We start from the raw sequence: 27,319 nt of genomic DNA on the forward strand, positions 1-27,319 counted from the left end.
TATTGGCCAAAACTGCTGACAGGCTCGCTTTAAGTGGTCCAGACCACGGCAAATAATATTATTGACCCCTTACCATCTCCAAGTTATTAGCTACACAAACTTTCTTCAAATTTTTCTGAGAATCCTTATTCATGCGTCTTTTCATTTATTCAATTTTCTTAAGAATTTATGTTCTAGTATGCTCTACATCAAGTCTTGGAAATGATTCTCGACATGTTTATTACAGGAAGTAAATGTTGGCAACACAAGACATTTGATTCCTGTCTATGGTAAGCAGCATGGCAAAAAATACACTGCTTCTCCTGTCGACATAATGATGTACTCCCACTCCTTATGTTCCCTCATCTCATCCCAGAAGACAGCTAGTGTGACATCTCCACTCCTCCATAGAAAGCTCCATCTGGCATCTCTTGCAGTGTACAGGTACAAATAAGAACCTTCTCCCATGTTCAAGCTGCTGGAAGTGGGCTATGTGTTCCTTGTGTATTTCTCTTTTGCTAGACTTGTCATGGAGCAGCAGTGTTCCTGTTAGCACCAGGAGCGCAGGAACAAGACTTAAAATAAGCTAGCGCTTCTACTATACGTTCACCTCTCAGCGATGATCTCTTGCAGTTTCTATTCTAATGAACAGTAATAACCAGGAATAATTATGGGTAAGTAGATCATTAAATTAGTAATTAGTTATGTGCCACCGTTATCATACTTGCACGACATCGTTTTTAGAAATTATTTGATACGTGTTATGCCTGATAGTAAGTTATATTTAATAAATTGGGTTTATTACAATGCTATAATAAAACAGCATTTTAAGAAGCGAAATAAAAAATATAGAAAATATGTAAGTTCTTACTATATGTTTTGCTTATTTTATCATATTACTATAATGTATGTTGTTACTTACAATTGGCCTTTTTCATTGATATGTCTCTAAACATTTATAGCAGAAGTTTCATTTTTAATGGCTAGATTAGAGATTATGCTGATCTTTCACAAATGACTTATTATAGTATTTAGGCTTGGATGAAAAAAGTTTGTCCAGTACTTCATGATCATTAAAACCCCACATTCGACTCAAAAAGCATAAGTTTTTAGGCTACTTTATGTCTATTTTTCATGAAATGAAGGGTATTTATATTACAATCATGAGATGCTAGATGAACTATTTTCCAAATATACTGACTACTTTCAGGAGGTGTCTTTGAACTGAACATATAGCTGCAACACAGACATATGAAACTAGGTGAGCTGATTCTTTAATTGTGGTTGCATCATAATACCCTGAGAGTTGGGGTTCCATTGTCCCCAAGAACAAGAGTGGCTGATTCTTGACACCTGGTAGAGAAGTGGGGAACATGCATGGATCCTTTATGAAAGTGTAAAATACATATATAAGAGCCTGAGCATAGAGCTTCACTGAAAGATAATATTTCTTAAATTTTACAATGTGCTTTAAAATTTTGCTCCACAAGCCAGGATCTTGCAGTCACCCTTCTATAAAGATTTAGGCTTGGTGTGCAACAACCAGGACAGATTTTATAGCAAAATCATTGTGCATGTATGCTGGAATTGCAAGTTCTGATATTTAGAAAGATATTACATATATCTTTGCAGCTATAATTACCTTGAGTAACTTTGACAAACTATTTAATTTTTTTTCCAGGTAATATATTTGCGGCTCAGCTTTATTTCATGATGTGTAAAACATTGGGTAACGATTAGTGATGAGCGAGTGTGCTCGTTACTCGAGTTTTCCAAGCATACTTGGGTGTTCACCGAATATTTTGGGCATGCTCGGAGATTCAGACTGTCTAGCAGCCGCAAATCATGCAGCTACGTCGACACAAACTCAATCTCCGAGTATGCCCAAAGTACTTGGAGAACACCCGAGCATGCTCGGAAAACTCAAGTAACGAGCACACTCTCTCATCACTAGTAATGGTGGGATAAGTAAATAAACAAAATCGCTGTTAACTGGTTAAATAGTTAACTGGCTTATATTGCAGAAGGTGGAGAAACTTTTTTTTTTGTCTCCGCATCTGAGAAAAACTGAGCAGACTCTGATCAAACTCTCATCAGAGTCTGATCGGCATGATCGGACAGTTTTTCTCGGATGGAGAGAAAAGGGCCATGTGCACTCAACCTAAGGTTTGCTTTACATACAATTTTTGGAAAAATTATTAAAGTTTGCCATGCAGTTTGTTAAGTTAGAGCCAGTAGTGTATTAAAAAGGAATTGAAAAAATAAAGGACGGACTACTTACTGCTGAATCAACGTCTGACTTGGGCTCACAAATAAATGCAACAAAAACTGCAGTGGCATCTAAAAAACCCAAACAAGCAGAAAAATTCAGTGTAGAGCAACCCTAGAAGCAGGCAGAAGCATTTATACACGCTTCATAGCACATTCCTTTTGTTCCCATTTATGTAGTCTATGGTTGCTCAATGGATCAGTCAACTTAGATTTATTTCGTTCTGATTTATAAAGTAGAACATGTTGGGAATTATATTGAGGTCCCTTCTTAAGGCTCATATTACTATAGAAGCAATTCTTCAGAAATTATAAACCTGTTCACTTGGACAATATGATTTGTGTTTTCTTTTTGATAGCATTTAAATCAGAGTTATTACTGTTTAGGCACATAAATGTTAGAAGAGTTATAGGAGGAAGAGTTATAGGAGGTTATCAGAGAATGTTGGGTATTATAGGCTTATATTAGTAGGTCGGAGACCACAATGCTTAACAAACCTGATTTCCTTCCTCAAAATACAATATTTGCTATATTATAGTTTTGATTGTTTTGTTTGCCTTTTCAAAACACCAGTTGCATTTTCTATCTTCTAATCTACCTGTAAATTGAAGCCAATTGACAGGGTAGACAACTTTTGGTGACATGTTTCATCCCAATATGCTATGCTTGCTATGTTAGTTATGTCTGTCTAAAATGTATGTACTAATATATAGACCTGTCACATACTCTTCCCTTGAGTGTAATTTGTGACACATATAAATTACATAGAACGTTTTAAAAAGTGTCCAAGATAAAGCTATTTTCACTGCCATTTCAACTAAAACTAAACTTGCACTAAAGAGTAGGCCACAAAAGCAGCATTTCTTCTTACTGAAACAAACAATACTAATATTCTTGTGATTAGTTATCTTTGCATAGAGCTGTATAAAACATGGCTGTGTTGATATTTTCATCAAAGAATAATGTCCCAATATCTGTGTACCCATAACTGTATACCAAATACCTATTTTTGCATCATAATGTGGCTGTTGTATGAGTTTTATATATGTTAGAATTTATGGTCCTATGAATTAACACCATCTTAGATGGCACCATGCTTCATTGGTGATTGTATATTACAGTTCCCGATGGCCATATACAATCTTATAAATTATCCTCCTTCTTTAACTCTTGTACAACTTACACTCAATATGGCTTCTGATAAAGCAATTTCCGTTCCTAAACTTTATAAGCTAATATCTCCGCATTTGAGAGGAGCAATTAAAAAATGTAAATATTTTACTCAGATTTGCTGCCTCAATTCCACGATGGGGCCAGTTTGACATGCTCACACTAATGAAAGGTCTTCTTTAATGACAAAGACAATAAAACAGATCTGTATAATCCAACTAAATGCAGGGCTAGAAACCAGATCACGAAGTTTCAGAATTAAAAAAATATTGTATCAAAAAGCAAGGATTTTCATCAGATTCCTATGTTGCAGCTACTATGTCCAAAGACCATGCACACAAATGCTAGAAAATGAGCACATGACTTTGCAGGTAACGCAATCTTTGCCCCTCTTTGTGCATGGCCTACAGCGACACCAGGCAGGTGCACTGTGGGCTTCTACCCTAAAGAGTTTATCCGAGAACTGTGGCTGACAAAATAACAAAACTACAATTACCTCTTATTTTCATCAGCGATGCACACAGAAGCTTCAGTGGTTACTTACAAAAGGCTAGTATGTGACCGCTGCAGCCAATTTGTGGCCAAATTGGTCAGGTACCATATAACTGGCATTATGGCTCCAATGGCTGGGGTGATCCAGTAATATGACACATAAAAGCTAAACAAGTAACTGGTAGTCACGGTCAGAAGGAGCGCTCAGGACACAATGTTAATTGCTATTTTCTTTAATCCACAACGCGTTTCGACGGTTATACACCGTCTTCATCAGGTGCCACCTGATGAAGATGGTGTATAGCCGTCGAAACGCGTTGTGGATTAAAGAAGATAGCCATTAACATTGCGTCCTGAGAGCGCCTTCTGACCATGACTACCAGTTACTTGTTCATTTCTTCCTCCCTTGGGGGCACACGGCTGGAGCTGCAGCGGACTCATCACTATAGACTGCAGCTATTTTATTCCTCACATAAAAGCTAAAGTCACTGACTAGCTGCAGAAGGGACATGACAGATGCTTATTTGCACTATTTTGCCAGGAAAAGGAGTGAGCAAAGCTAATTTTGCTATTTTGTCACAACTTCTTTGAGTTTACTTTTAACTACTGAACTTTAACTGCTCTATCTACACTAAAAGAAACCATTGAACACAAAGCAATCCAAAGGGACAAGACCCATGGTTTACAATTGTCACAGTATTTTTACAGTAAAACCAGGGTCAGGAAATTACAGGGAACCTGTCAACAGTTTTGCACCTTATAAACCCTGCCCATCAACTTTTAAAGTATGTAAATGGGGTTTGTATAACCCCTTGATAACCTCATAGGTGTCCAGCATACCTTTAAAAAAGTATTTTGTGCGTGTCTCATGCTGCATACAAATTGTGCCACCTACTCCAATGGCAACCTCCAGACCGCGCTTAGTGCTTCCTCAGTCCCAGCAAACAACGCATTTCCTTTCTTGATGGACGAGGATAACGTCTCCTACGTTATCCATACAGTGCTTAAAGTCTCACGCCAATTGCTGGTATTCATCCTGTATAAAAAGCCCCCTCTCCCTTAGGGAGTCACCAAGCAACGAGTTGAGTCATTAGTTAGTGTGGTGGTCTACCTGTGCAGTTCTGAGTTTACCTGGTACAGGTGCTGCTAGTGTCCTGAACCCGAATCCCTTGTTCCAGTACGGCCATGGCCTGAACTGAATCACTAGTCACAATGTGGCCAGTGTCCTAAACCTGAATCCCTGCTCCCGCTGTGGCCAGTGTTCTGAACTCGAACCTCTGGTCCCAGTGTGGCCAGTGTCCTGAACCCGAATCCCTGATCCTGCTGTGGCCAGGGTCCTGAACTCGAACCTCTGGACCAGACGCAGCCAGTGTCCTGAACGTTGTCTACTGACCCCGGCGCGACCAGTCCTGTTCCTGAAATCACTTAGACTCAGTGCGGATAGTGCCTGAACGTTGTACCCTGGTGCCGGTGTGGCCAGTGTTGAACCTGAAGTCCTCTGGTCCCGATGTAGTCAGTGCCTGAACGTTGTACCCTGGTCCTGGTGTGGTCTTTTCTGTATCCGAAGTTCTCTGGTACAGGTGTAGCCAGTCTTAGTCTCAAAGACCCCTGGTCCCAATACAGCCAGTGCCTGAACATTGTCCCCAGTCAGCGTGTAGCCAGTCTCTGATCCAATATCTTAGACGGATGTGTCTGAACATAGCCCTAGTAGGTGTCAGCGAACCTGAACGCTGTGGTCAGCAGCTGCAGTACCAGGATCTGCCTAGGGGTGGTACCTGGCAGCTACCTGCAGCCCAGTCTGTCTCCCCAATCAAGAGTTCCAGTGAACTCCAGGTAGCCGCTTAGCTAAGTCCCTTATTGGGCAGGCCTGGTCATGTGACACAGTGTGTCAACAAATCCAGTGAGCCACCCTTGGGCATAACAGTTTGCTTGGTCATGGGCCCCTCTGATCCCCAGTCCTCTCTACATTCAGGGCTGTGTCAGCAGCTGAGGGACCAGCGAGAGATACTATATGCCCAATTGGAAGCCCTGATGTCAGTTACACTAGACCAAGTTGCAGTACCTATGGCTGCACTTATGCAACCTGAAATATATGCCTCTGTAAGGTTTCCAGATGTTCCATGGTGCCTGTTTTGCCTTTGTTTAAGAGTCTGGTACTTCGCCCTGTCCTTGAACTTCCTGTCTGTCCTGCTATTTAAGTCTGGGTCGGGAGATCCTCCTTGCCTGAGTATTTTGTTGCTGTTGGTTTATGAGCTTCATTCTGGCTTGCTTCTGGAGTTCCTGCTGCTACTCGTTACTCGGTGCTCTGCCTCATCACTTCCAGCTGCCTTCAGTCCTCTGTGCTGCTTCCTGATCCTGGCTGGTGTTACCTATTGTCCAGACTTCTAAGTGAGGAGCTATACACTTCTGGGACTGCTGTGGTCTGTAAGAATTTCTGACGTTATTATTACTTCTTGGACTGTGTCTGTGCGGGCTCTGGTGCTGGACTTGAGCGGGACTTTTCAGCCTAAAAGTTACAGTTAGAGGCCTTCTCCTTGTTATGCTCCACTGTGTATTTCTGGACTTCCATGAAAGGTGCCGGCTCCTCTGTCAGCATATTTCTGGACTTCCACGTATAAGTGCCGGTCGCACTCTTGTTTCTTATTATTGCAGGACTTCCACGTATAAGTGCCATTCGCACTTTTGCTTCATATTACTGCTGGACTTGTTTGTATTAGCGGTCGCGCCCCGCTATTATGTTTGCTGGACATTTCCGTTTTGTGCTGTGCTTTTAGCTGTAATTGCAGGAAAGTCTCTGTTAGTTTATGTTGTACTTCTTGCTTTGTTTAAATAGTTTATTTGTCTCAACTTTGGTCTTAGATTTATTTTATCCCACACAATCAGATTCCATAGTACCTACATAATTGTTACGGCATCAGGAGTGAAAGCCGTCAGGTGTGATCTGCCTTGGTACTATGGGAATCCGAATCATTGCCGTAGGTTCCTGAAGCAGTGCATAAGGCACTATGAAATTTCAGTCATCAGTTTTCCTCGGATCAAGGTGAGATTCTTGATGTCCTATCTAGCAGGAGATGCCCTGACATGGCTCAATCCACTATGGGAAAAGGGGCTGCCAGAACCTAGGATCTCATTACAATGAGCACGTATGCGCACCCATAGACTATAATCGGTGTTTTGCTGTAAAAAAAAAAACGCATTGCGTGCACATGCATTTTTGGGGGGCAAGTCGGACACACAAAAAATGCAACAGGATGCATTTTGTGCGCCCGAGCGCACACTACAAAAAAACGCATGCGCATACAAACGCGTACAAACGCATGTGTATGCGCACCCATGTAAAAGATAGGGGAAAAAAACGCATGCGTTTTTTGCGCTAAAAAACAGCGCAAAAAACCGCAAGTGTGTAACCAGCCTAACTCAGCCATGAGATGGGATTGTGGCATCGCTGTGGTTGTGCGGAATATCCTGACGTCTTTGTCCAGTGAAGTTTAAAAACGCCAAAGCCTTGGGCCAGTGGGAGTGGGAGAAACTGTCCATGGTGAGAGCATTCCCTCGCCACAGATGACTATGACTGTATCTGTGTCAAGTTGAGGCTTTGGTGGGAAAGTTCGTCCTGCAAGCCTTGAAGAGTTGTGTCAGAATCCCGTCTGGCAGCTCCAGAATTCGGTGAGAGTGTTGTCAAGTGGACGAGTCCTACTCAGAAACAGTTAAGTCATGATGTAACAACTTGAGCTCCAGATCGGAGCGTTATACATGGAGATTACCTTCCATGTGCAGTCTGGTATTCCCATAGGATGTCCAGAGCAGAGAACTCAAGTTCTAGCCTGGAGACCCCGTGCGGTACTCCACTGGGGACAATCAAGTCACAAGAGCTGTCTGGTCCTCATACATCTAGAAAAGTGAGCAGTGTCGCCATCTTCTCCAACAGCTCTGCTAGTTGCCAAGGCGCTGTGTGCTGGTGTCTTCGAAGAAAGCAAAGTCCCGATAATTGTACCAATGATCTGCCCCCAGGAACCTCCCCACCTCGTGGACGTGCCATCTTGGATACCAGGTTGAAGAGGGACCCAGAGGAGGTATTTTCAGTTTCTAGGTGGTCTGGTGAAGAGAACATCAAGGCGATGGCCTCAGCCAAGTCTCTACTATCATGCAACCAGGCAGAGGAACTCCAGTTTGTCCTTGAATCCTTCTGGGTGGTAGCTGACCTCAACAAACAGAGAGAGACTTCACAATGCCCAGTTCTTGCTATTACACTCGCTCTGTCCTATGCTGTGGATGGCTTGATTGGGAAAAGCTGTAAAGATGGTGAGACTTGTGACTTTTCTTCTGGTGGACAGAAGGAGTCATAGCCCTTTAGAGTGTCCATGAAGAGGTGTCGGCCTCCAACTCCTCTGCAGAGAGTACTCACGGGCTTGAAGAAGAGGGTGCATAATGGGGTTAACTTAAGAGCTATGGCCGGCGCCCCTGCATAGTGTCCCTTTCCCCCTCCATGCCGGGTCACCGACTTACTGCCCCAGCCCTCCGCAAGGTCCCTGTCCTCTGCTGCTGTGTGCAACACAGTTCCCAGTATCACATCTAGTGTGGTGTGCTCCCGTGCTTGTAAAGGGGCAGCGCGCACATATAGTTAATGCCCTCAGCTTGTTGCCGAGAGGCATTTAGTATAATGTGTACAGCTGCAAGTTGGATCCCTGACAATTTCTGAAATTCAGCCTGTATAAAAGACTCCCTCTCCCTTAGGAAGTCACCAAGCAATGAGTTCAATAGTAGTGTGGCAGTCTACCAGTGCAGTTGTGAGGTTCCCTGGTCCCGATGCGGCCAGCGTCCTGAACCCGAATCCCTGGTCCCGGTGCGGCAAGTGTTCTGAATGTTTTCCCCTAGTCCAGGTGTGGCCAGTTCTGTTCCCGGAGCACCCTGTTCCCGGTGCAGCTAGTGCCTGAACGTTGTCTCCTGGTACCAGTGCGGCCAGTCTGGTATCCGAAGTTCCCTGGTTTCGATGCAACCAGCCCTGTTCCAGAAGTCCCCCTGTCCCAGTGTGGTCAGAGCCTGAACTTTGTACTCCGGTCCCTGTGCGGTCAGTCCTTGATCCAGTATCCTAGACCAGCGAGTCTGAACATAGCCCTAGTCGCTGTCAACGAACCTGACCCATGGTGTCACTAGCTGAAGTACTGGGATCTGCCTAGGAGTGGTACCTGGTGTCTACCTGCAGCCCAGTCTGTCTCTGTCATCAGGAGCTCCAGTGAACACCAGGTAGCCAGTTAGTCACACCCCTTCCTGGGCAGGTCCAGTTCTGTGGCACAGTGGGTCCACAAATTCACATGCGCTACCGTTGGGAGTAACAATTTTCCTGTCTAATACCTATAGTAAAATATGAAAAAAAAAAGGGATATTTTTATATAACCAATGGCTCTCATCTATTCCTTCGCCCAATGTCTGGTTTCTGAGCAAACACCTGCCAAAACATAATTCTAGAAATTATTCATTATATTATACTAGATGTGTGCCCGATGCTATCGCATTGGGAGGGCAGTAACATTACGATGGGGGCAGCTTTGTGGCGCTGGGGGTGGCAGCCAACCCACTTCCGTGCAGTCACAACCGGCAGGAAAGACGGTGTTTTGTAGCCTGTGCTGGAGATGGTGTGCGGCGCCACCAGAGGGTGGCCGCACCCAATCTCCAGCACAGGCCTTAAGCTGCGGTCTTTCCTGTTGGCTGTGACTGCACTGAGGTGGGTGGGCAGGCAGCGGCGGGATCCGGTGTGTGTAGTCAGGCGGTAGGTCCTGGAGGGGGTCTGGCGGCGGCATCCTTATCATTACTACCCCCTCATTACACCCTCTCACAGCCGGCAGGAAAGACGGTGTTTTGCGGCCTGTGCTGGAGATGGTGTGTAGCGCCACCAGAGGGTGGCCGCATCCAATCTCCAGCACAGGCCTCAAGCCGCGGTCTTTCCTGCCGGCTATGACTGCACGGAGGTGGGTGGGCAGGCAGCAGCGGGATCCGGCGCGTGAAGTCAGGTGGTGGGTCCTGGCGGGGGTCCGGCACGGCATCCCTCTCATTACTTCCCCCTTATTACACCCTCTCATTACACCCCCTTCATTACAACCCTCTCGTTATACCCCCTCATTACACCCCTTTCACAGTCTCATGGTTGCAGCGGCGGCCTGGATCCAAGCGGCAGCTGGGATCCGAGCAGCGGCTCTGATCCAAGCAGCCGCCGGGATTCCAGCGGCGGTCGTGATCGCAGTGGTGTTCGGGATCGCAGCAATGGCCTGGATCCGAGCGGCTGCTGGGATCCCAGCGGCGGTTGGGATCGCAGCAGTGGCCTGGATCCGAGTGGCAGTTGGGATCGCAGCTGCGCCCTGGATCGAGCGGCATCACTTGGGTGTTCTAAAATGGCGGTCGGCGTACTTCCGGTGCGGCGCAGTGGATTATGGGATTCGGGGACATCCAGATGGAAGTGGATGACAGACAATTTAAGGCAATTATATATATAGATTTTCTCAATGGACAGTGTATTTGCCATAGTACAGATTGGTTAGTGAATTTCCTGGTGAGAACAGACAGCTTTGGCAATAATCATTACTCAGCTGGTGTAGACACTAGAGCCAAGGTCATTATGCCAACATATCAACACCACAGCCATCTGTCATATCATGAGTGGATGAATTAACTAGAAAACATGAGTGTGTGCTGAACTATTTAATTACAGATAGTAAAGTATAAGACATGATAAATTCTCCTGCTGCCTTCGTAAAGAAGTGAACATTTCCAAGTGATACTGTACTACTTACTATTTCTTCCAAGAAACAATACTTCCATAATAGAGTGCTATACGAAGCTACTAGAAGGCAGTAGAGTGAGAACTAGGTGCCACTGTGATGAACCCACACCTCGCCACCCTGCCTGATGTCACTATTACGTCAGATGGATCACGTAATGCGGTCTCCCCACTTTCACCAACGTGACGCTCTGCACTCTCTGGGGATGCGTAAGGTCAGCTTGGTATAGTTTTACACAGATGCCCCCTGTCTGCACGGGCCCAGGGAATGAGAAGATGTAGCTTATGCAGTTACTGACCAGTGCAACAGAGCGCTGCCAGCCAGGTAGGATTGCCACCAGTTCCTTGTTAGATATAAGCCTGGTCCGTTAACGGGATTATATCGGGCCAAAAAACAGCCATGGTAAGCATGGAAAGTAAAACTGAGAAACGGATGTGTGAATTTGTGGATCGTGATAAAAGAGCAGCCCAAGGTAAAATTATATATGTAATCACCTTAAGGGCACACTAGACAATACACTATACTGTATATACAATGGAAGCATATAGCCATAAAATACACAAAGCTTTATTTTGATTGATACAAAAAGACAAAGACAATTATAAAAAGGGAGATGGATAGCCAATTAAATACCACAATTACATATGTCTCAAACGAGTGTCTAGAGCTGCATCAAGGGATACATGTACATCAAAGAGAAATCACAGTATACTGTAATATACTTAGTGTGAAAAATAAGTAAAAAGTATCATGATGCTAACATGTATAGAATTATGGCTGCATAGGAGAGCCACTAAAGATATGTCATAAAACACATATGTGGGCTCTCTGCCGAATATACAATTCTAATGCTAGATCTCATCTATGCACATAATGATGTAGTAATGAATGTTATCAGAGAGCACACAATGTAGTATAGACAATAATGCCATGTAAAAAAATAACCAACATACCAAAAATATATATAGGCCTTAATATCATATAGTCAGATGCCTGTCAAAAGGTATAACACCCTGTAGAAAAATGGAATGAAGGTTACTAAAAATGATTAACACCGAATTACCAGCATAGATAGCTGGAAAAGACTGGCTCATAGGGTTCCTCCATGGTCTAGTTCATCCCCTGAATGTAATGCAACTATCCTGTAAGAAAGGACGAAGCTAAGGCGAAACGCGCGTCGGGGACTTCAGCATCACAAGGTCATATACTTAATACTTTGCTATTTCTTAGAGGATAGTTGCATTACATTCAGGGGATGGAACTAGACCATGGAGGAACCCTATGAGCCAGTCTTTTCCAGCTATCTATGCTGGTAATTTGGTGTTAATCATCTTTAGTAACCTTCATTCCATTTTTCTACAGAGTGTTATACCTTTTGACAGGCATCTGACTATATGATATTAAGGCCTATATATATTTTTGGTATGTTAGTTATTTTTTTTACATGGCATTATTGTCTATACTACATTATTTGCTCTCTGATAACATTCATTACTACATCATTATGTGCATAGATGAGATCTAGCATTAGAATTGTATATTCGGCAGAGAGCCCCCATATGTGTTTTATGACATATCTTTAGTGGTTCTCCTAGCAGCCTTAATTCTATACATGTTAACATCATGATACTTTTTACTTATTTTTCACACTAAGTATATTACAGTATACTGTGATTTCTCTTTGATGTACATGTATCCCTTGATGCAGCTCTAGACACTCGTTTGAGACATGTAATTGTGGTATTTAATTGGCTATCCATCTCCCTTTTCATAATTGTCTTTGTCTTTTTGTATCAATCAAAATAAAGCTTTGTGTATTTTATGGCTATATGCTTCCTGAACTTGTTTGAGATATATATACCTTTTGGGGAGCGCCATTTTTTGTAGGCCAAAATCTGTTGAGTTGTATATACAATGGTTATGCAATCATGTCAATTACCACACTGATGTTCAACCATGTATGCGCTGGGCTGCAGGGAGCATGGGCTGCCAGCTGGCTCCTAGGTCCTTGATAGCACGTTACTCGCCATGTCCCTCCTTTTATAGTGGACTGCATGCATAACTAATAGACCACATGGGCTTACACTAGCCTTTATCCCCTTTGGGTGACTCCCCTTCTGCCCTCTGGGCTGAACCCAAATCCTCTCCCCTTCCCTCTAGCAGCTAAAAACGCCACAACCTAAGATGAGTCATACCTCTTTAATGGACGGTCCTAGGGAGGTGGTTTGGGCTCCATCGGATCCTGCCGAGACCCTGCTATGCATTGAACCTAAGCACATCTTTGCTATCTGGTTCCTACTGTTCATGCTACATAACTCCCCTTCCTTGGGTGCTAGAACGGATCAAGACACTGGAAGGTGTTCACCATGTTCTGGAGATCCTGGAAATATACACGATGTACAGCATTTCCATAACTCCTGAAGGGATTATGTTTCTAGAAGGTTCTTTGGCAGCTACAGATTGACTCTATATTGCAAGCAAGTCTTTGTGCTGCTCTGAGCTGGCTCAAAGTGTGAGATCTGTCACTCACAGCCTTTGGAGGCTTGACCCTCATGCTAAGTAAGCGACACCGAAGGTGGTGGCAGCAGTTTAGATGCAGGAAATCTTTTGATTGGATCTGTTTGAACAATAGTAGGCATTTGGTGATGTGTTCCATACCTAATTGGACTGCCCCAAGTCCAAGACTAGATAATGACTAGGAATTATCTACACTGGCAATGGAAGCAATAAAAAAAAGTCATGGCTTTACTCAAAAAAATTATAACAATCACATTCTCCATGACTCCCTGCAAGCAATCCTTTTTTCTAACCATAACACTCAGCCATTCTCACTCAAACCAGCAATAGAAATTCCTGTATATGTGGTTCTTCTCATCTGTTTGTGTTTATTGTTCCTATTATCATCTATGTCATATCTGGGTATGGGGTTTAAAGTGAAGCACGTCTTGTGGCAAATGCAGTTCGATCTGTGGACAACACAGTATATGGAGGATAAGATGAGCATTTAACCTTCCAGAAATTGAATTTGATTCATAGTTAGAACTTGCATACTATTAATGCAAATTTACGTGAAATTCATCGCAAAACATTATTAATGAGATGGGACTACACTCCAGTGAAATTACACCAACTCTTCCCAGAAGACTCTGATCAATGTTGGAGAGAATGTGGTCACAGAGGAAATGTATGCCATATTCTGTGGGACTGTCCATTAATTAGAAATGTATGGAAAGAGTCTTCAAACTAATAAAAAAGGTATGTGATCAGGAAATTCCCTTTTAACCACAACTAGCTTTGTTAGCATTAGATTCAGAAATATTCACACCAAAAACCAGACCTAAAGCCATTCACATTCTTCTGAGTCGCAATGAGAAATAATACAATGCCGAAATACAGCCTAGGATGGTCCCTTTGGAACTTCATTTTTCCTCCTAATTTAAGTCTCTCCCGTCTCTACTGAAGTTTAAAATCCAGAAACCAGCTGATTTTTACAGAAATCCCTTTTTGAACTTCTCCTTTAAAGGGAATTTCCTGATCACCTTTTTTATTAGTTTGAAGACTCTTTCCATACATTTCTAATTAATGGACAGTCCCACAGAATATGGCATACATTTCCTCTGTGACCACATTCTCTCCAACATTGATCAGTGTTCTGGGAAGAGTTGGTGTGATTTCGCTGGCGTGTAGTCCCATCTCATTAATAATGCTTCGAGATTAATTTCGCGTAAATTTGCATCAATTTTATGCAACTCTCGTTTTAACCCTTCAACCCCCAGAGCTTTTTTCAGTTTTGTGTTTTCTTACATATTTTTCTTTTATGTAACTATTTTATTACCTTATCGCCAATCCTCATTAGAATTAGATATGGTATCTATAAACGATTATCAAAATGCCTCTGTAACTTTAGTGTTGTTGTTTTTTCTGGCTGGTCATTTATTGTAAATCCAGCACAGCCTCCCCAGTAGGTCTCTGTCTCCGTGGGAGAGTAAAGGGTGACCGTCGTCATGGCAGTCAGTGCCCATGCAGAGCGCAGCAGTCAATGTGAGTTGGCCATCGGCTGCTGCTCTCTTCCTAGGCAGAAAATGAGATAACGACTTTTCATTTGATCATACTGTCAGCTTTGTCATCCCGGTTGCTGCCAACGAAGAGCGCAGCAGCTGATGACAAACTCATCTTGAGTACTGCGCTCTGCATAGCAGCCCGCGGCACAGCTGCAGGACTGACGCTTACTTTTCAGGGCATCGCTCCAGAAAGTAGCAACATTTAGGGAATGGGCAACATTTTGCACCCCATAGAATTTGGGTAACCGCTCCTGTTCTCCCCCCACTATGTACGGCTGCCCACCTGTACCTGATCTCTACAGATCCAGTTATGTGGGGTCCTGGGTTAGGGCATAATGCCTAGCTCTTGGCCATAATACTATAGGAAGCCCTAAACTGACTCCATACAGGCCGTATAACCCACCCTCATCCATGGCCTCCAGGATCAGGCCTCCTCTGCCAGGAAACCAGCATGACCTATAACCAGTAACCTCCACAGCCCTATGGATGTCACCAGCGGCGAAGTCTCCACACACTTCACTGTGTGACGGCAGCAGGTGACAATGGATGGCTGCCAAACCAAACAAATGGAGCCCTAGCAACCCAGTGCGCATTGTCAGCCAGCGAGCACATGTGCTGGCGGTATGGGTGCAGTGCGTGAGCCTGCGCATTAGGGGGCGCCATGCTGGAGAGGCTACAGGACTGCACCAATGACAGCCTCTGTCAGCAGGTACTTCTCGCTTCTCGGGCCCGCCCTCGTCTGCCAGCCATCTGCATGATTAGACACCGCCTCCTGCCACTTTAATTCTTAAAAACAAACGCCCTCCCGCACGGCTTTTTCTTGTTGATAGTCTGTGCATAGTGTGTCATGTCGCTGCTTAGCAACACTGCAGCCGCTCGCCAACGGTTGGTCACCAGAAGTCACGTCTCCTCCTCCTGCTCCAGAGCGTCTGACCGCCGCCCGCCTCCGTGTCAGACAGGCCAGTACGGCCTCGACAGCAGCACCAGCGGCCGCCGCTCCCGCCTGTCCGAGGGTCGCTGAGACGTGTGGGCAGTCAGTGTGTGGGAGTGGCCGCACGGCGGGGGGCGGAGCCTGTGTTCCTGGCTGCTCTCCTCCCACACTGACTCCCCTGGGTGATCGCCTGGGAGCGGAGGCTGCTCGTGCTGGGAGTCGGTGACGAGGTCGGGGATGCCGGGGCGCTGTCGCGCTGGTCGGAGACGAAGCCGGGGAGCGGAGGTCGTGGAGACTGTGGGGGATCAAGAGTCCGGAGTTCAGATCCCGGCTGTACTCGCCCTGCTCAGCCGCCATGTTAACGAGGAAACCGTGTGCGGCGGCTGCGGTGCATCCGAGCGGTAAGAGCTGACCGGGGGACAATGAGTGTGAGCTCCGGGGACAGTGTAGGTGACAGGCGGCGTCTGCTGCCGCTCCCACAGCCACATCTGTGGCCATTGCCTGGGCTGCCACCCTCCAGACGTGTTCCTGCAGGCCTGGCAGGGGCCTCAAGGGGTTAACCCCCGCCTTCCCAGCTTTGTCTGCTCCGTGTACCTGGAGCCGGCGGTGACCCGGAGACCTGTCACCGGGGAAAGCTGCTAATGGGAAGATCTGAACAATGGCCTCATGTCTGGTCCTAGTGTATCCTATCCCGTGTGTGCAGTGTGGGGCAGCACATTATGCCAGTTATGTATGGCTGGGCCGGCACCGGGTACGGCGGGCTGTGTCCTACAGTGGGCACGGCCTGTGTGTGGCTATGGCTGGCACCGAGTACGGCGGGCTGTGTCCTACAGTGGGCACGGCCTGTGTGTGGCTATGGCCGGCACCGGGTACGGCGGGCTGTGTCCTACAGTGGGCACGGCCTGTGTGTGGCTATGGCTGGCACCGAGTATGGCGGGCTGTGTCCTACAGTGGGCACGGCCTGTGTGTGGCTATGGCTGGCACCGAGTACGGCGGGCTGTGTCCTACAGTGGGCACGGCCTGTGTGTGGCTATGGCCGGCACCGGGTACGGCGGGCTGTGTCCTACAGTGGGCACGGCCTGTGTGTGGCTATGGCTGGCACCGAGTACGGCGGGCTGTGTCCTACAGTGGGCACGGCCTGTGTGTGGCTATGGCTGGCACCGAGTACGGTGGGCTGTGTCCTACAGTGGGCACGGCCTGTGTGTGGCTATGGCCGGCACCGGGTACGGCGGGCTGTGTCCTCAGTGGGCACGGCCTGTGTGTGGCTATGGCCGGCACCATGTACGGCAGGCTGTGTCCTACAGTGGGCACGGCCTGTGTGTGGCTATGGCTGGCACCGGGTACGGCGGGCTGTGTCCTCAGTGGGCACGGCCTGTGTGTGGCTATGGCCGGCACCATGTACGGCAGGCTGTGTCCTACAGTGGGCACGGCCTGTGTGTGGCTATGGCTGGCACCGGGTACGGCGGGCTGTGTCCTACAGTGGGCACGGCCTGTGTGTGGCTATGGCCGGCACCGGGTACGGCGGGCTGTGTCCTCAGTGGGCACGGCCTGTGTGTGGCTATGGCCGGCACCATGTACGGCAGGCTGTGTCCTACAGTGGGCACGGCCTGTGTGTGGCTATGGCTGGCACCGAGTACGGCGGGCTGTGTCCTACAGTGGGCACGGCCTGTGTGTGGCTATGGCCGGCACCGGGTACGGCGGGCTGTGTCCTCAGTGGGCACGGCCTGTGTGTGGCTATGGCCGGCACCATGTATGGCAGGCTGTGTCCTACAGTGGGCACGGCCTGTGTGTGGCTATGGCTGGCACCATGTACGGCAGGCTGTGTCCTACAGTGGGCACGGCCTGTGTGTGGCTATGGCAGGCACCATGTACGGCAGGCTGTGTCCTACAGTGGGCACGGCCTGTGTGTGGCTATGGCTGGCATCGGGTACGGCGGGATGTGGCTGTGTCCTACAGTGGGCACGGCCTGTGTGTGGCTATGGATGGCGCTGGGCACGGCCTCTGTGTGGCTATGGCTGGCACCATGTACGGCAGGCTGTGTCCTACAGTGGGCACGGCCTGTGTGTGGCTATGGCAGGCACCATGTACGGCAGGCTGTGTCCTACAGTGGGCACGGCCTGTGTGTGGCTATGGCTGGCATCGGGTACGGCGGGATGTGGCTGTGTCCTACAGTGGGCACGGCCTGTGTGTGGCTATGGATGGCGCTGGGCACGGCCTCTGTGTGGCTATGGCTGGCATTGGGTACGGCGGGATGTGGCTGTGTCCTACAGTGGGCACGGCCTGTGTGTGGCTATGGCCGGCATCGGGTACTGCTTGTGTGTGGCTGTGTCCTACAGTGGGCACAGCCTGTGTGTGGTGATATTCTCTGTGCAACGTTCTCTGTAGGGCCCGGCGGCCTGCGGCGACGCTCCTGTACGGGGGCCCAGCGGCGACGCTCCTGTGCGGGGCCCGGCGGCCTGCGGCTTTGCTCCTCCTGTGCGGGGCCTGGCTGTGACTTATGGCCCCACACTGTAGGGCACAGTGGGCCTGTGTCTTTTCTGCACCCTTTCTTGGCCATTTTCTATATAGTACTCTACTAACAGTGTATTTTTGTGTTGTGCATCGCGGCCATACGGCTCTGCACTGGATGCTGGCAGTTTTCTGTTATATTGGCTATAGCCGGGACCGGCACCAGATGTTTGGCAGGATGTCATGTACTTGTTGGCTATAACGGTTTTGAATTGTGTGTGTTTTTTTTTTTTCCCTCTTGTATTTTAGGCAGAGGAAGTGAAGGTACTAGTCAGTTGCAGCAATCTCCGGCCTTGGCCCGTTCTGCTGCCGGAACAGTGCCATCGTCACCAGTATCATTGCCGCCCTTAAGAACCAGCAACGCAGCACACACGGTAAGCACCTTGGATGGCCAGCTCGTGCATTGGCCTATTAGCCTTCCTAATTTGTCTATTAATCGTCTTCTTGACTTCTAAATTCAGCCGAGACATTGATATTTATAGAAATAAATGTGGAAGATACAGTCAGGGTGACAGCCAAGCGGCAAGGGCGTCTGTTTCATGTCTGCTGGGCGGCTACAAGGCTCCTGTACATCACCGGAGGAACGAATGGGCTTTGTCATTCTTAGTATTTTTATTCTAGTTCCTGTATATATTGTGTTATTTCAGTGTTTGTGTACGTTGCATTCTCTCTGATTTAGATCCGCCCTTGAGATACATTCCATTATTTTCCTACAGATTAATCCGTTTGCGTCTTCTTTCTGTCATTCTCCGGATCAGACTCTGGCTGTCATCATCTGGTTTCTACTTCACCTTCTATGAACTTTCTCTAGGAGACACAAATGGCCGTTAATGGCTTTTTATGGTTGAGCATTGTATTATTCATTAGAGGACGCAGAGTTTTTAGTTAATTATCTATGCGGGGTCACGTTCGGTCAGCTCATGTGGCGCCTGTTTTGCCCCATCTACATCGTTTCTACTTTTTAGTGTATAGCAGCTGTCGGATGCCCCCGGTATTGGGCAGACAGGTGGCAGACAGCTGCTCTGTATTGAAACATTTTAGGAATAAAATGTCAGTTCCATGTTCTGCTGCTGTTCGGCGGTCATCTCCATTTCTCCGAGCCGTCCAGCGAACCTTTCCCTTGATAGTTCCCAGCTACAATGAAAGGATTTGGTAGTAAACCTCTATTTACTTCCTTGTTTTCTTCTGCTCATACCTTCCGTATCTTCAAACATGTCTTTGCTTGTTACGTTTCAGATGGCCATACCCTTAGGTGAATGATACAGAGCGGTCCTGCCCGGCTTCCTTATAACCATTCATTTCAATAGGCAGAGAAGGAGAAGTAGCTGCGAGACCCCTCATTGTCATATCTGTTAGGCTACTTTCACACTTGCTTTTTTTTGCAGTGCGTTTTTCCCGCAAAAAAACGCATGGAAAAACGCATACAAATGCTGCATTTTTTTCAAGCATTTTTATGCGCATGCATGAAAAAAACGTAGCGTTTTTATGTGTTTGTGTTTTTATGCGTTTTTATCGCGTTTGCGTTTTTTCCAACATTAGTTGGCCTCACCAAAAAATCAAGATAGGGTTAGGATTAACACTAACCCAAACCATGACTTTACTAACCCTAACCAAACCATACTAACTCTAACCAAACCCTAACCCTAAACCCTAACTAACCCTTAACCAAACCATACTAACCCTAAACCCCCTTAACTAACCCTATCTCTAACCCAAACCCCTAATTTCCATTGTCTAACCAGTGGTCAACAAAAAAAACGCATACATGAGCATACCAATGCGCACGTATGCGCACCCATAGACTTACAATGGGTGTCTTGCTGTAAAAAAACGCATTGCGTGCGCATGCGTTTTTTGAGGCAAGTCGGACGCCCAAAAAATGCAACAGGATGCATTTTGTGCGCCCGAGCGCACACCACAAAAAAACGCATGCGCGTAAAAACGCATACAAACGCATGTGTATGCACACATAAGCGCATCCCATGCAAAATATAGGGAAAAAAAGCGCATGCGTTTTTTAGCGCTAAAATACAGCGCAAAAAAACGCAAGTGTGAAACCAGCCTTAATAGCTGTTACCTTGGAGACACTTTTATATTACCGAATTGTATAAGTCATGATGCCTAATAATTTATGGTTATCAAAAATGAGTTTATTTTTTTGCAATGTTGCCAGAACTAAAGGTGAGTCTGATCTTTCTGGCTGCCGTGGATTCCAAAGCTAGCAGCTGAAGTCTTCAATGGCCTTGTCAGGCCAGTCTCCTTGATTATGGCAGAAATGATGTTAACGCTCATTTGACAATTATCTTTACTTCCAGCAAATTTACCACAGATAAATTGCCCAGGTTAAAAAAAAAAAAAAAGTATGTTCTGTTAAAGTAAAATATACTGTTAACGTATTTAAAAAAGTAAATATAACAAAGAAAGGTGCTGGATAAAAAGAGGGACTCTATTCAGTGTGTCACAGGGTATAAACATGCAAATTTATATTCGACCAATCATAATCAGTTGCACAAAGTTACAAAATATGTCAATGGTATGTAGGCAGACTGAACTACCCAGGGAATGTACCCAAAGGCAGCTAGTAGTATAGCATGCCTTAGTGATTAGATACACTATGCCTATAAAAATACAAGAACCGATCTATAATGGGTAGAAAAAAATTGTATAAAGTACCAATTTGATATCAATAAGGTATCACAGGAAAAAACAGGGTAGAAAACAAGTGTTTAATGGCTGCTATATAAGCATTCCTACATAGAAAGATTTGTAAGTCAGCCTGTTGGTGAACTAAAGGCCGAATGTCTGCAAGCTGCAAACAAGAGCAGTGTCATGATTTGTTAGAATGGTCCGATGTGAAAATAGCAGAAAAAGAAGGATGTATTGCACAAATCCCAGTGAATACAATGGTGTCCCTCTGCCCCGACGCACGTTTCTCTGCTTCTTTGAGAGGCGTCCATCCTAGCAAAATCATGGTACTGCACTTTTGTTTTCTACTGTTTTTCCCTGTGATACCTTATTGATATCGTATTTGTGCTTTATACAACCAATTTTTTTCTACCCATCATAGATCGGTTCTTGTATTTTCATTGGCAGAGTGTATCTAAGTACTAAGGCGTGCTGTACTAGCAGGGTAAATTCCCTGGGTAGTGCAGTCTGCCTACTTACCATGGACATATTTTGTAACTTTTTGCATCAGATAATGATTGGTAGAATATAAAATTGCATGCTTATATCCCGTGACATACTGTGAGTGTCTTTTTATCCACCATATTTCTTTGTTATATTTCATTTTAAATGCATTTTTAAAACTTATCAATAAAATATTAAATTTTACTTGAATTGAATGTAGTTTTTACTCTTCGCCACGACAGCACCCACTGGAGGTATCGGATCCGCCCATTTGGAACAGGAAACCCTACAGGAAAGATAAAAGGGGCGGTCCGCCTTTCCTCCTCAGTTTTGGTTTCCTGTTCCAAATGGAGCAGGATCCTGCAGGATCTTACCCGGGCCATGCATCCGCCTGTGCGGTCTCCTCTGGAACGGCAGGGGCTGCGGTCCGGAAGCAGCGTCGGGGGAGATTCCGTTTGACGGCTCCCCCCTCGTCTGGTGGCACAGTGGTAATGACCAGGTCCGGGGAGGGCCGCCCGGTCTTACCAGGGAGCGGGCCGGTCCGGCATCCGGGGGATCCCCCCCCCCAATCGGTGGGGATATAGCGTGGAGGTGAGGCCATGAGCGCGCGAGCGAGTAGCGGTGGCGCGGAAGCCGGCCGGCACCCGACGCTCCTATACCCCGGAAGTAATGGTTGAACTTCCGGGGTAGGATGGCGATGACGCGGCGCATGCGCCCTGTGACAGGGCGACTTCCGGGGGCACGACAAGAAGAAAGATAAAACAGCGCTGTAGCGCTGCATCGTTGGAACCATGTCGTCCCCCGCAGAGTCGCAAACCCCAGCAGGGGATTCAGCAGGGGGCAACTCCACCAGGGACCGCAGCGCCAGGACAGAGACTGCCCGCAGGAGCGAGGCAGCAGAAACCCGATCCAGACCGTCTCAGCCATCCGACCCGGTATTAAGCTTCACTGGGTGAGTGTGCAAAGTATATACTCTACCTATTAAGCTAACCTCCTCCCTCCCCCCCCTCTCTCTTTACCTTTGACCTCTCACTTCAGTCAAACAAAAAAGAAAAAACGAAACATAAAGAATGCGCATTATGTTCAGATCCTCTCCCTGACTCCTACCCCAAAAAACTCTGCAAACAATGCATGAAAGAGACCAGGCAGGGGTCGACGATATCTTCCAAAGATATCCGAGCCATAATTAGGGAGGAAATACAAGCCATCAACCGCGCCAGCACTCCCGCAGAGTCCAGTCATAAGAAACAGGTCATTGTTAGTTCAGAGTCAGAGGAAGAACAGGAGTTAAACTCAGGCTCCGCATCCACGTCCTCATCGTCATCCTCGGAGATGGAAGGACGCGCATGTTTTCCACTGGACAGCGTAGATAACCTTGTAAAAGCGGTTAGAAATACTATGGGATGTGAAGAAGAAAGGGGAGCCCAAACCGCGCAGGACATTATGTTTGCGGGATTGGCAGAGAAAAAGAGATCATTTCCGGTGATACCGGCAATTAAGGACCTCATCAAAAGAGAGTGGGAGAAACACGACCAGAGGGGTTTTCTCCCATCAGCTTCAAAACGGAAATACCCGTTCACTGATGAAGATCTATTAAAATGGACTAAAGTACCAAAGGTGGATGCCGTCATATCCTCCACTTCCAAACAGACCTCGATCCCGGTCGAGGACGCAGGATTGTTAGCAGACCCATTAGACCGAAAGGCTGAATCTTCACTCAAAAGGTCCTGGGAATCCACCACCGGGGTATTCAAACCCGCAATAGCCAGCACATGTACTGCTAGATCAATGCTGGTATGGCTAGATCAATTAGACCAGCAGATTGAGCAAAGAGTGTCAAGGGAGAAACTGCGTGCAGCCATCCCGTTGATAAGAGGTGCAGCTGCCTTTATGGCAGACGCTTCAGCGGACACCCTAAGACTGGCAGCGAGGTCGGCAGCCCTGGTGAATAACGCCAGACGCGCGCTGTGGATAAAGAGCTGGAAAGGGGATGCACAATCAAAATCCAAAATTAGTGCAACCCCATGCGAGGGTGAGTTCCTCTTTGGAAAAGCCTTAGACGAAATTCTCGCCAAGGCAAAAGAAAGGAAAAAGGCCTTCAGTGATTCTCCCATTCCGTTTTATAGGAAAACCTTTAAAAGACGGCCATTCGGGAGAAGAAGGCAATCGGACAGAACGAACAGATGGGCCACGAAAGACGAAAAGCAGAAGGGTACCATCTTCAGAGGGCCAACATATAGGAGAGATAAAAATTAAGAGTTTAGACCCACCAGTTGGGGGTAGATTAAATTTTTTTTTTACCAAGTGGGAACAAATTACGTTAAACCCATGGATTTTGAACATAATCAAGGAAGGAATAAAGATTGAATTCCTTCGGATCCCTTATGAGTTCTTTGTTATAACTCGCCTTAATTCCTCACTTCAGCAAAAGGCTCTCGAAGACGAGATTCGAGTCCTACTAGCTAAAAAAGTTTTAGTTGACGTCCCTGAGGAACAACAGGGTAGAGGCTTTTACTCTCCCCTGTTTTTGGTGCCTAAACCAGACGGTACGTTTAGAACCATTATTAATTTAAAGAAGCTAAATTCATTTATAAAAAATTATAATTTCAAAATGGAATCAATTAGATCCACTATAAAGCTTCTTTTCCCAAATTGCGTAATGGCAGGGATTGATTTAAAAGATGCTTATTATCATCTCCCTATACACAACAGATTCCAGAAATACCTAAGAGTCGCAGTGGAAGTCGAGGGAAGGATTCGTCATTTCCAATACGCGGCAATGCCCTTCGGGCTTTCCACGGCACCAAGAATATTTACCAAGGTGATGGCAGAAGTGATGGCCTACCTTCGCCAAAAAGACACACTAATTGTACCATATCTAGACGACTTCCTAATAATTGGGAATTCAGTCAAACAATGTACTGAACGCGTAACTGACGCAATCTCCTCTTTTCAGAGCCTTGGCTGGATTATCAATATCCAAAAGTCCAGACTCGATCCGCAATCTCTCCAGACATTTCTAGGATTTCAACTAGATTCCTTGACCCAGAGATGTCTACTACCTCAGGTAAAAATCACCCTCACAAAACAAAAAATACAAGCAGCTATAGATAAACCACGTGTATCCTTGAGAGAAGCAATGTCACTATTAGGATCACTAAATTCTTGCACCCCGGCAGTCCGGTGGGCCCAGTACCATGTCCGTACGCTACAACACCAGATCCTCCAAGAGGATAAGCGACATAGTGGTCATTTGCAGAGCAAAATAACCCTGTCACAAGAAGTCTTGACTTCCCTAGAGTGGTGGTTAGACGATAACCACTTATGTTCAGGAGTTCCATGGGTTATAGTTCCATCCTGTATCGTAACCACCGATGCCAGTCCCCAGGGCTGGGGAGCCCACATGGAGAATGGGTTTCGTCAGGGAAGGTGGAGTAAAGAGGAATGCGATTACTCATCTAATTTAAAAGAACTGACTGCAGTGTTCTATGCTTTATACAACTTCCTTCCGCAGCTCCAACAGAAGCATGTAAGGATCCTGTCTGACAACACCACCACAGTGGCATATATAAACAGACAAGGAGGAACTCGATCAGAGACTCTGATGTCTTCAGCGGCAAGAATTTTAAACTTAGCAGAAAACTATTTTTTGTCCCTCTCGGCCCTTCATATCAGAGGCGAGAGCAATCAAAAGGCAGACTTCCTAAGCCGACACACTCTACGACAAGGAGAGTGGTGCCTCAATCGGAAGGTCTTCAGGGACATAGTAGCCTCATGGGGACAACCCGAGGTGGACCTTTTCGCCACAAAGGAGAACAGGCAGATAAAAACATTTGCCTCCCTATCTCCGTCAGATCACCCAGACATACTGGACGCCTTTCTAGCTCCATGGAATTTCAACCTGGCGTATGCGTTCCCTCCATTGATCCTCCTACCTCAAGTAATTCGGAAGATCAGAGACGACAAAGCAAGAATAATCTTAATAGCACCGTTCTGGCCAAAAAGACCGTGGTTTTCGTGGCTGCAGATTATGTCAATAACAGATCCTTGGATCCTTCCGACTGCCAATCTACTCTCCCAAGGCCCCTTTTTCCACCCTCAAGTGCTCAGCTTGCACTTGACGGCGTGGAATTTGAGAGGCAGTTATTGAGGACAAGAGGATTCTCGGAGTCCTTAATTACTACACTACTACAAAGTAGAAAACAGTCCACAACCCAAATTTACACTAGAATATGGAAAAAATTTCTTCAATTCCATACAGTACCTCATACAGCAGAAGTTCCGATAATCCCAATCTTGGAATTTCTGCAGAAGGGGAAAGACTTAGGCTTAGCAGTAAATACACTAAGGGTACAAATATCAGCATTAGGAGCACTATATGGCCATAATATAGCAGGCAACAAGTGGATAACTCGTTTCATTACAGCATGTGAACGAATAGCTCCAATCCACATACCCTCCGTCCCTACATGGGATCTAAATCTGGTCTTAGACGCCCTAACGGTAGACCCCTTTGAGCCGATCGACACAATACCCTTCAAATACTTAGCACTTAAAATGGCCCTCTTAGTATCACTGACCTCAGCTAGAAGAGTGGGTGATATTCAGGCCTTGTCAATAGATCCACCTTTTTTCCAAGAATACCAAGACAGATTGGTATTAAAACCAGACCCTGCCTACCTGCCAAAAGTGGCAACAAAATACCATAGATCTCAGGAGATACTCCTCCCAACCTTCTATAAAAATCCCTCTACTCCGGAAGAGCAGAAGTTCCATACTCTGGACGTCAAAAGAACTGTCCTAAAATGTATTGAGAGGTCCAACAGTTGGAGGCAGAGTAGGGCCCTATTTGTTTCATTTCAGGGCTGTAAGAAGGGGTATGGAGTCACGAAGAGCACCATTTCCTGGTGGATCAGAGAGGCCATTCGTTTAGCCTACTCCGCAAAAAACGAAGATCCTCCAGGGAACATCAGGGCGCATTCCACCAGGGCAATGGCAACCTCTTGGGCGGAAAAGGGAGATGTTCCGATTGAAACTATATGTAAGGCGGCAGTTTGGTCATCCCCTTCTACCTTCTATAACCACTACAGACTTGATCTTTCATCAACCTCTGACTTAAGCTTTGGCAGGACTATCCTTGGCACGGTGGTCCCACCCAGGTGATGGTCTCTGGAATCTCTCCAGTGGGTGCTGTCGTGGCGAAGAGTAAAAAGCCGGATTACTTACCGGTAATGCTCTTTTAATGAGTCCACGACAGCACCCGTTCACTTCCCCCCCCCCCCTAAGGATATCAATAGTTAAAGTATATTAACCAAATAATGGATAAGAAAGATGTTAAAATAAGAGAACATTGCCTAATCCTTGGCGGTCCTTCTGGTACTCAAACGAAAAACTGAGGAGGAAAGGTGGACCGCCCCTTTTATCTTTCCTGTAGGGTTTCCTGTTCCAAATGGGCGGATCCGATACTGTCGTGGACTCATTAAAAGAGCATTACCGGTAAGTAATCCGGCTTTTTTTTACCTGAGTAATTTATCCGTGGTAAATTTGGTGGTGGTTATGCATTTTTGAAGTACTAAAACCTAACCTTAGGGTATGGGAGGTATAATTTTGGACTAAATTGTCTGATAATTATCTTTATTTGTAAACAGGTTGCCGATCACCCAATAACTAGCAAACACTTGTTCATTAGGTGTGACGATCTTTTGCAATGCTCAAAAAATCATCTGTCATAAGGATTACCCACAACTCTCCTGTCACCCCCCCCCCCCCCAGTCCCCCAAACACACACAATGTTCATGCCTTCTGTTTGACTACTTTTTTTTGCCTTAAATCACACAGCCCAGAGGCTGACCTCCAAACCTAAGGGGCTGCTTGGCAGGGAATAGAGCTGGAGTGACAGAGGCTTTAGATCTACAAACGGCTGTTCACCCTCATTTGCATATTAACATTGCTGATTTCTCAGTACCATAATAATGGACTTGTCATGTAAAGGTATTGTCGGATTTAT

General features: G+C 46.2%; 1 protein-coding gene across 2 annotated transcripts in view; it reads left to right on the top strand.

The window, feature by feature from the left end:
• The first annotated feature begins 527 nt into the window (after window positions 1–527).
• The window catches only part of DYRK2 (dual specificity tyrosine phosphorylation regulated kinase 2), a 36,600-nt gene continuing 9,808 nt past the window's right edge, over window positions 528–27,319 (top strand). The window contains exons 1-2 of one of the 2 annotated variants that reach the window (XM_073555483.1): window positions 528–653; window positions 18,433–18,557. In XM_073555483.1, coding sequence (XP_073411584.1) covers window positions 650–653; window positions 18,433–18,557 — 129 coding nt within the window. In that variant the 5' untranslated portion in view covers window positions 528–649. Of the gene's footprint in view, window positions 654–15,550; window positions 16,077–18,432; window positions 18,558–27,319 lie in introns of those variants that run through there. The other variant, XM_073555482.1, reaches the window with a different exon arrangement.

The sequence above is a fragment of the Dendrobates tinctorius genome, unplaced genomic scaffold (genome assembly GCF_039654945.1).
Source record: "Dendrobates tinctorius isolate UK_male_01 unplaced genomic scaffold, ASM3965494v1 ptg000224l, whole genome shotgun sequence".
Taxonomy (NCBI): domain Eukaryota; kingdom Metazoa; phylum Chordata; class Amphibia; order Anura; family Dendrobatidae; genus Dendrobates; species Dendrobates tinctorius.